Genomic DNA, 10,845 nt, shown 5'->3' on the forward strand with positions numbered 1-10,845 from the left:
AGATAGGAGATGGAGAGAAGAAAGGAAGATGAGAGAGAAAAAGAGAACAGAGATGGACAACAAGATAAAGATAGAGATGACAGGAGACAGAGTGAAAGGGAGAGCAAATGTGCATGTCCACGTCTCTCTGTCTGTAAGCACTGAACCTGAGGATGTCGACCTCCCACCTCCTGAGCACAGCACTACAGCTTCACACCCTGCTATAAGTCACAGAGGGCAACCAGGCAGCGGTCAGAGTCCACACCTCAGTCGACTGTATCGATTGGAGAAACGTGTGTCTGGCCCCGATGGAGGGAGGGAGGGAGGGAGGACCACTTTACCAACCCATAAGGCATCTTGATGTTTTGGTATTTGAGACTAGTCCAAATATAGCACATGATCTGAACCAAAACAAATCTACTGATCATATTGCTTCCAAATATGATATTTAATTTACATTGTCATACAACATCATTTGACATTTTTCTTAGTGTAGATATTATACATCAATAAATAAGGTGGAAATATATTATAAATGTGGCACCATCACAGCCACTATGTTCTCGTTGGACTCCTTTTTATAATCATATTTGGCAGCAAGGCATACAATATTCATCCATAGCTACGAGCATGAAGCCTACATATCTCTCTTAGGTTGTAATCCGTGGTGTGAAGTACTCTTTTCAATGTTCTTTCTTGACATTTGTGCAATATTTATCCGTACGCTGCAGTTTCAATACGTCCGCCGGTAGCTCGAAGCATGATGTGTAACGTAGACGTTAAAACACACTTTGAAATGTTGCACTCTGCCCTGGCTGAGGATTCGTTCGCTCATCCCCTGAGGCCTAGCGTAATGGACTATTCCTCTCTCTAACCGAGCCTATCTCTCACACACACACACACACACACACACACACACACACACACACACACACACACACACACACACACACACACACACACACACACCTCTAGCTCTTTAGATGGAAACAGAGAGTGGCTAATGCTATTGGTGTCTGTTTGCCCTGCGGCTATATATGAGGTCTGTCTGTCTGTCTGTCTGCCTGTCTGTGAGTGTGAATGGGAGATAATGACAGTGAGAGTACTGTACAGTGGAAGTCAATCAACACAAGCTTAGAGCTCTCCCTTCTGGCTGCATTGCGCAATGACGTGTCCCTGCAGTAGCCTAGTGGAGTAGCTAAGTCTAAGTGGTCCATAATCAAAGATCTAAGATCAGGGCCTGTATATATCAAACGTCTCAGAGTAGGAGTGCTGATCGAGGATCAGACCCCCTCTGTCCAAGTAATTGTATTCATTATGATCTAAAAGGCTAAACTGATCCTGGATCAGCACTCTGGCTATGAGCTGCTTAGTGACTACGGGCCCTGCTAAATCAAATCAAATATCTGACCCTGTGGGTATTCTGACCACTCTGGCTGAAATAGAATAGACATTGAATAGCTTCTGTCAAATAACAAACAGATGACAAATGTCTGTAAATGAAGGGCCTCGAATTATAACACAAAGAAGATACTTTGGGAGGCCCAATCAACATCATTGAGCTGTGTAGTTTTGTAAAGCGAGGATATTGTTGATGCCTGAAGTGATAGATGACTAACTGCACCTCTGGGAATTTTTGTTTGTTTTCAGATCTTCTCAGAAAGTGAAAATAAAGACCAGGAAAGGGAAGTGTGTTTTGTGGATATCGCCTACGACGAGATCCCTGAGAGATACTATAAAGAGTCAGAGGTGAGTGCATGCGTGTATCTGCATCTCTCTCTGTGTGTGTGTGTCTCTGTGTGTGTGTGTGTGTGTGTGTGTCTCTGTGTGTGTGTGTGTGTCTGTGTGTCTGTGTGTCTGTGTGTGTGTGTGTGTGTGTTGTTTCATTAGAGCTAATGGGGCCCAGGCGTTATTGTAGCCACAGGCTGTCTCTGTAGTCAAACACTGGTGATTAGAGTCTTATTATTAGTCTAAAAATAGAACCAGCAACATAGTTCAGACATAACAATGACAGTGGATAGAAGGACATTCACCGATACTCGGTGATACTGAGTGATACTCGTTGATACTCATTGATACTCAGCGATACTCAGTGATACTCAAAGATACAACAGACTGACACCATTTCAGTCTATTGATTTTGCCCTAAGCATCCTAGTCATCCAAACTATTTCATTGGATTGGAATTTTATTCAATTAAGTTTACGTTTAGTTATATTCCCGAATTGAGTTTGTATTGCAGGTAAAGCCACGAAACACCCCGGAATACAGCTCTGACCAGATAATGCTAGCTAAGCTAACTCTAGCATCACCTTCTAATTCTCTCCCCATACACCTCTTCCTTATCTAATTTTCAGTGTTAGAAAATAGCATGTTAGCATATAGCATCTGTGTAAGTATAGTTAGACTGTTGAGTATAGTAGATGCAATAAGCGGTGGTTGAATGATAAATTGCCTCAGCCCCTGAGATTTAGCGAAGAGTCTCTGGAGGGAAGGATTCCTATTTAACGTTGGCGTTCTATTTTTAGCTTTCCCGCAATGCATTTCTCTCAGGGCACAGAGGTTTGGATTAATGACTGAGATCTACGTTTGTGTGTGTGTGTGTGTGTGTGTGTGTGTGTGTGTGTGTGTGTGTGTGTGTGTGTGTGTGTGTGTGTGTGTGTGTGTGTGTGTGTGTGTGTGTGTGTGTGTGTGTGTGTGTGTGTGTGTGTGTGTGTGTGTGTGTGTGTGTGTGTGTGTGTGTGTCCACCCCAACAGGACCTGCGGTACTTCAAGTCAGAGAAGACGTCGAGGGGCATGCTGCAGGAGGGCTGGAGGGACACCCAGGAGCCCATCATGTGCTCCTACAAGCTGGTCACCGTCAAGTTTGAGGTGTGGGGCCTGCAGACGCGCGTAGAGCAGTTTGTACACAAGGTCAGAGGTCACTCACATACGTACACACAGCCATTCTGTCCTCCACTAAACCCTTCCGCAAAAGGCTTTATACTCAGTGCGTGAGTAGTATGTGACTTAGTGTTCACTTTTTAAATAGCAAATAGCAGCCGCTTACTCCATAGATTGTGCCGGTACATTTTTGTAGATCTGCTCTGAGATCAGTGTTCTCTGACCCCCTCTATTGCCTCTCCCTATAGGTGGTGCGTGACGTGCTGCTCCTGGGCCACAGGCAGGCTTTTGCCTGGGTGGATGAGTGGATCGGTAGGTCGACAAGCACTGCTCTATTGGTCCTCTCACTAACTAATCACTGGGTAGTGTTCAGTAGGGCAATTCTCTTTGATGTGTTGAAAGTTAAAATTAGTGTTTCTTATTGGACAAGTATAGGTAGTCACTCCCAGTTTATTCTGTACCTAATGAACACACCCCAAGTTTAACACTGGGACCTATGAAGTCAGTCTTTCCTTAGAATGGTATCAATAAGAAAGGACTTCCATTTAGATTTGACTCCTTTTGGGAGTTAAGTGGTTACTGTTGATGCTGTCTCTAATCTACTGTGTGTGTCATTGTGTGTAATAGAACTAAATAAGGCATGTGAACCCCTAAACACCATCCAATTCCCCATCACTGCATCTAACCCTGCTCTATCTTATACGCTGGGTGACCTCTCAGATATCAATAATCCTACTTGGAACACGTAACCAAGGGAGCAGATTCTAAGCCCAGGTCTGGACTAAGAAGCATGCACAATGGAGAATCTCCATTGAAAGTTATTTTTAGTCCAGCAATGGGCATAATCTGTGTCTGGGAAAATCGGCCCTTAGAAGTACTGTCATGTCCAGGGTTGGTCTGTGTTCACTAGCTCACTACTTCAGTCATACACAGACAGCAGCCCCTGGACTGCAGTTCCTTCCATGTTTATCTGTAAAACCAATTCCTGCAATCCTGTGTTGGCGTTCAATCAAACAATATCCCTCCTGTACACTGGTCTGTTTCTTCTTGTGTCAGCAATATTTGTCATTCTTTTTGGCATCATGGCTTGTAAGATGTTGGCATCGATCCTTGTACGATGTCCATAGTAAACACAAATGGCTGTATTTGCTACAATTTCCTAACAAAATAATAGAAATTGCTGAAATATCAGGAGATATTACACAGAAGATATTGCACTCATTGAATCATGAAAGCTGTGTGTATGTGGGTCGTGACTGCATGGCAATAAGAGCAGCAGTAATACTAGCAGGACTCTTATTAGCACTCAGCTTTTTCCATGGCTGCAGGGTAAGTCCATAACAAGCCATTACTGCTGTAATGGGACACCGCTACTCACTCTCTCCCTTCTCCTTCACCTCTGGGGGGTAGAAAAAAATAACTTTCCCTCCTATGCACTGTTTGGATGATTCCCCCTCACCCAAATCCTCCTGACGTATTTGGGATGACCTTGCCTAGGACTGTTCTTTGGGAATGTATTTTTTTTTCCGGTGATGCTCCCAACCCTTCCCGTCTGACTCGGAGGGTTCTGGATCATTTATTTTCCCTCTCCTTTCCCTTCTCCCTCTATCCCTCCCTTTCTTCCTCTTCCTAACCCGGCTTTGGCCTGACTAGCTCTCTCCTCTCGACACCAACTCTTTTCGGTCGTGGGAAGCTAGCTCTGCCCTCTCCACCTCCTATTGATTGTGCTTGAACTTTGACCTTTCAGCCCCTCCCAAAAGCGCTAATCACCACCCAGCGCTCTCTACTCACCCACGGCGCGCTCCTCCTCACTTAACCCCTCCTCTACCTTCGTCTTGAGTGTCCTAACGGGGAGACGCCAACATCTCGACCTCCCTCCTCCCCTCTTTGCAGATATGAACTTGGATGACGTGCGGGAATACGAGAAAAGTATGCATGAACAAACCAACATTAAGGTTTGCCATGAGCAGCAAGAGCATTCCACGAACTCCCCATCACTGGATGACATAGAGATTCATGACAAAGTCAGCGTATGTGTCGTTTCATTTCCTCTTTTTCTGTTTCATATTGACGTGTTCTGTTGTTCATGTCGACGTGACTCAGGAGGGAACCAATCACTCTTTTTCTATGCGAAATGTTTTCTGAAATAAGTGGTTCGTTCTTGCAAGCTTTAGTTGTTTCTATATCGGGAAAACATGAAGAACAAAAATATTCACATCTTGAGAAAATATCTAATGACTTTTGATTTGAAAATGTTTGATCATTTTGATTATGACATAACTAGTAGTGATGCCAGGCTAAGATTAGAAAGAAGCATTAGAATGCTTTGGAGTGCTGTCTCCCCCCCTCATTCTCTCTCTCCGTGCAGACATGACGATGGATGAGGTGAGAGAGTATGAGCGCACCATCCAGGAAGCCACCAACGAGAAGATCGGAATTTTCCCCCCGTCGATCTCCATCAGCGAGATGCCCCTGTCCTCCTGCACCCTCTCTGGACCCGCCAGTGCCCCCACCACCCCCCTCTGCACTGATGCGCCCGAGTTCCTCTCCGTCCCCAAGGACCGAGCCCGCAAGAAGTCCGCCCCTGAGACCCTCACCCTGCCCGACGCCGCTACCCAGAACCAGAGTGGAGTCCCCCAGGGCTCTATGCTGGTGCCAGTTCCAAATCAAAATCACTCCCCCTGGCCCTCCTCTGACTCTGACCAGGCTGAGTTAGGGGGGGAATAGGAAGGACGGGATGTTCTTTTCCCCCATATGCCCCGCCACCTCACTGTCTTAGTAGCCCAGCAAGACTAGCCTCTACGCCCCAGTGCCCAGTCCTACAGGCCCAACTAACCATATCCCAGAGTTCAGTTCTTCTTACACATATCACCAGAGGTGAAAGGTCTAACCACCAGTTTCCAATCTCCTACATCCTCAACATAAGTCGGTTTTGTCAGCCTTCAATGGATGGCTTCCTCTTCCTGAGATCTAGCCAATCAGATGTCTGACCAACTGTGACAACCACCTAAGCTGTCCATCAAGAGAACATATCCACAAGGGGTTTTGTGTCCTGTCCTCAATTAGCGATCCCTGTGTTTGTCTTAAAATACGTTATTGACAAAATGCCAGATGATAGATACTCTTCTTTTTTTTTTATATTTCAGGTCAGCTGATGATCCTTATGAAATGTAAATGTAGTTGCCATAACACCATGAAATTAGAGATACAATGATATTAATATTGTTTTGTAAACCTCTTTCCATGGAATTCTCAGCCTACAAATATATCGAAATATCATTTTGACCTTGAAATAAATACACTTTTTAACAAACTGGAAGTAGAAGTACTGTAGTATAGTTAGATTTTATAACCACATTGACTCACTAAAAAGACACCACCTTTCACCTGGACAGAGGACAGACCATTCAAAACTGAACCCAGATCTGTGTGTGTTCACGTCTCCACTCCACACTCCTCCTGAAACAGATGCAAGATCAGTACAATCACAGAAAGAGATCCCTTCTCAGGTCTCCAGAGCTCTGCCTCAGCCCTCTTTAGGAAGGGCAGGGAACGTAACCATTCTCTCCTTGCTTTAAAACACCATTTTTATACCTGCACAGATATATCTATATACTATATCTATACTCACCTGTCTACTTAACTAACCTTTGGAACGTTTACACAACATTAGATAAGCCATGATAAAATACATATTGGGCATCAAGTTTGACATTGAGGAGTGATGCAGTCAGTTTAATCAAATTGGTATAGCAACAGAACAGATATGACTAGGAAAAATGCCATTTGGGGGATATGCTGTAAATGTAAGTGAACATTGAGCACAGTGGAGTTGATAAGAAATTCCATGCTTTCGCAGGGCACTCGCTTCAACCTGGCCTTATTCTATGTACTCGGTTACCTTTGCATTGTGCGCATTGTGTTTTTAGGAATACCGATAATGTTGCTTGCCAATGTTGGTATTGTACCTGTTTTGGTGGGATCAGAAAGTTATTTTGACGCAACAACGTTAGCGGCGGCCATCTTTTTCCCCCCCTGCGCTAGCCTCACCACAGTGTGTCATCAGAAACTTTTGGGGGGGAGAAACATTGAGGACTGACGGTTTCTCTTTGTGTAATGCTCTAGCTACTGTTTTATACAATCACATAAATGCATCAAGGGGTCTCATATGCCGCATGAAATGTTCACAAACATGTATACATATGTGTATATAAATGGCAGGATATACTGTTGATGCGAAATTGTGGAGAAAGCGAATGTGATGTTGTCCTAGGCTCTGTAGTGTAACCATTGTATAGTAAAGCGGAGTTTTAGCAGAGACTGAAACTGAGCATGTTCTGAGAAGACAACTCTCTACTCAGTGCCTCTGCATGCAAAAGTCTATATTGTCTCGTCTGTATACAAATCCAAAACATTTCAATAAAGAAAAACATCCCATTTTGTTGTAACGTTAAAGGGCAATTGCACCACTTTTCAACCTCATTTTCATGATCTCCAGCACAATGCCAGTGTCTGCATATGTGAAAATGGCACAGTTCTACATTTCGTAGAAAGAAATATAAAGTTACAAAGTTCTACCCGATGACATCATCAACTATTTAAAAAAACTGATTTTCAGACACTGAGATTCACGGTGACGTGGAGCAATATAAATACCCTCCCTCTGGCTTGAAACTCGTTTCAGGTTTTGAAAATCCCAGTTTTTCTTACTTTTAATCCTACCTTGTGATGTCACAGAGAAGCATTTAGGACCTTCTTATCTTTGCAACCACAGATCATAGAAACACAGCCTTTTCACATATCTAGACACCCATATGGTGCTGGAGATAATGAATATGAGTTTGTAAAGTGGCTGAATGGCCCTTTTAAGCCTACTATTCAATTTATTGCAATTTAAAAACAATGATTTGAAATACAGCTTCGTGTTAGTTACTTTCATCATCGAAATGTATAAGATTTTGAGAGAAATAGCTGAAGTTTGTAGTACCTGGTGACCATTGTTTTGTCCTGAAGACGTCACATTACATTACATATGTGGGCATTTGCACTTTGTGATGAGAAACCGTTAACAAACGTGTACTGACTGTTATATCTCTGTTAGGGTTTTGTTGGACCGAAGTTATACAAGCCTACTTGTTGGTCAGATATAGACCACTCTACACTATAGACCACTATAGACCACTCTACAGTGTCTAACCCCAAAATGTCTCATCTTTACACAAGATGCTCACTATCATTCTAAACTGTACTTGTCTTTGCTGTTAAATTTCCTGTGGGACACGTGTTAAATGATATTGACTATCAGGAATTAAAAAGATCCAGGGACATGTTTGAGTGCCAGTAAGCTAATGGCTATATCAAAACGAAGGCAAAATGACAAGCATAACATCCAGGGTCAGTTACTTTTCAGAGAGAAGGTCTAGGTTTTCTAAATAGTCAACTCTTTCATGGTCGGTTGCATGCTCCTCGTAAGTTCATGAAGACTTTTTGAGTGAGCTTATGTGGAGCATGGAACAGAAAGTGAATGAGTTTACTAGTTACGAAACCTAGTCCTTCACTCTGAAAAATAACCGACCCTTGAGATTATACTTGTCATTTTGCGTTCGTTTTGAGAGTGCAACTGTTTGGTTTGAATCTATAACATTTAAGGTGCAATGTCCCATTTGTTAGATCTCTTTATCGAGCTGTTGAAAAATCCACAGTAGAAAAGACCATTGTAACTACATACTGTACGTTACAACCCTATGTGCAAAATACATTTAAAAAATGTATTTTTGGTTGAAAGGACATTGAAAATAGGAATTTTTCAACATATTGTGCTCACTGTGAAAATATTTACTTTGAATTTGCAACCTCCCCATTGTAGTGTGCATCATCGACGTTCCAGTTGCTTTTGGTGATCCTATAGCTCTTTGACCTAATGACACATTATCTATAAAAACAATCTTTGAATCAATCTTTTTTTTTTTTATTATTGGGGGGACTGTGTTTACTTTTGAATTTTTACAATATACCTTGACTCGGAGGTTGGTTTTCTGTTATAATTTTCACAAGTGCTGTAGTTTGATTTTGTGGTTTGCTGTATTTCAAATGGCATCTGTTCGTTCTAAGAAAAGGACCAAGCTTTTGTTGTGTCCCTCCTGGTGCGGCTTGCCAGGCTGTCGTGCTGTCTCCCTAGCTCTGGTCCAGGTTGTCACTGCTGCTTCCTGACACTGAGCCTTTTAAGCAGGACGAGCGTTAGCAATCCACACTAACACCCTGGACCAGAGCTACTGTCTCCCTATCTGAAGTGCCATCCTTGTTCGGCTACTGGAAGTCGCTCTGGGTTCTTCCACTGATTATATTTGTTATATTTTTACTGCCCTCCTTGAGGTACATTTGGTTCTCTGTTGTAATTATTGTTTCACTTTTTTCTTAATTCTTGTAGTAAATAAAGTTTACTTGCTACTACACTTTGCCATTGTCGGTTGTCAGATGTGGTGCCTCTGAAAGTTTGTGTGTGTGTGTGTGTGTGCGCATGTTGGTGTGTGTGCGCATGGGAGTTTGTGTGTGTGAGAGAGAGTGAAAAATAAAGAGCAAGGGGAATGAACATTTTGCTATATACACTACATGACCAAAAGTATGTGGACACCTGCCCGACGAACATCTCATTCCAAAATCATAGGCATTAATATGGAGTTGGTCTCCCCTTTGCTGCTATAACAACATCCACTCTTCTGGGAAGGCTTTCCACTAGATGTTGGAACATTGATGCGGGGACTTGCTTCCATTCAGCCACAAGAGCATTAGTGAGGTCGGGCACCGATGTTGGGCGATTAGGCCTGGCTCACACTCTGCGTTCCAATTCATCCCAAAGGTGTTCTATGGGGTTGAGGTCAGGGCTCTGTGCAGGCCAGTCAAATTATTTCACACCGATCTCGACAAACCATTTCTTTATGGACCTTGCTTTATGCAGGGGGGCATTGTTATGCTGAAACAGGATAGGACCTTCCCTGTTGCCACGAAGTTGGAAGCAGAGAATCGTCTGGAATGTCATTGTATGCAGTAACATTACGATTACCCTTCACTGGAACTAAGGGGCCTAGCCGAACCATGAAAATAGCCCCAGAACATTATTCCTCCACCACCAAACATTACAGTTGGCACTATGCATTGGGGCAGATAGCGTTCTCCTGGCATCCACCAAGCTCAGATTCGTCTGCTGGACTGCCAGATGGTGAAGGGTAGTTCATCACTCCAGGGAACGCGTTTCCACTGCTCCAGAGTCCAATGGCGGTGAGCTTTACACAACTCCAGCCGACACTTGGCATTGTGCATGGTGATCTTAGGCTTGTGTGCGACTGCTCGGCCATGGAAACCCAATTCATGAAGCTCCACTAAACAGATATTGTGCTGACGTTGCTTCCAGAGGCAATTTGGAACTCAGTTAGTGAGTGTTGCAACTAAGGATGATAATTTTTAGCACTCGCCAGTCCCGTTCTGTGAGTTTGTGTGGCTTACCATTTCGCGGCTGAGCCATTGTTGCTCTTAGATATTTCCACTTCACACCAATAGCACTTACAGTTGACCGGGGCAGCTCTAGCAGGGCAATTATTTTACGAACTGACTCGTTGGAAAGGTGGCATCCTATGACGATGCCACGTTGAAAGTCACTGAGCTCTTCAGTAAGGCCATTCTACTGCCAAAGTTTGTCAATGGAGATTGCATGGCTGTGTGCTCGATTTTATACATGTGGCTGAAATAGCTGAATCCACTCATTTGAAGGGGTGTCCACATACTTTGTATAAATAGTGTATATTGAATATAACCACAGGGGCATAGACCGCTACATGCATCACACAATATTACCACAACTCAATATGAAATACCATAAACTAGTCACAGGGGGCGCTGTCTGATCTCACTGAAGTTTTTCCATCCATAAACCTTACACTGAATACTCTATGGTAGCCGTGAGTAAGTCTCGCGAGGTTTGCACTTCCT

At 43.4% G+C, this 10,845-nt stretch overlaps 1 protein-coding gene across 1 annotated transcript in view; it reads left to right on the top strand.

Moving 5' to 3' along the window:
• The window catches only part of LOC129838337 (cytoplasmic phosphatidylinositol transfer protein 1-like), a 96,437-nt gene extending 87,123 nt beyond the window's left edge, over positions 1-9,314 (top strand). Inside the window, exons 6-9 of the mRNA XM_055905275.1 lie at positions 1,630-1,728; positions 2,737-2,892; positions 3,111-3,174; positions 5,231-9,314. Coding sequence (XP_055761250.1) covers positions 1,630-1,728; positions 2,737-2,892; positions 3,111-3,174; positions 5,231-5,589 — 678 coding nt within the window. The 3' untranslated portion in view covers positions 5,590-9,314. The remainder of the gene's footprint in view (positions 1-1,629; positions 1,729-2,736; positions 2,893-3,110; positions 3,175-5,230) is intronic.
• The last annotated feature ends 1,531 nt before the right edge of the window (positions 9,315-10,845 follow it).

The sequence above is a fragment of the Salvelinus fontinalis genome, chromosome 3 (genome assembly GCF_029448725.1).
Source record: "Salvelinus fontinalis isolate EN_2023a chromosome 3, ASM2944872v1, whole genome shotgun sequence".
Classification (NCBI taxonomy): domain Eukaryota; kingdom Metazoa; phylum Chordata; class Actinopteri; order Salmoniformes; family Salmonidae; genus Salvelinus; species Salvelinus fontinalis.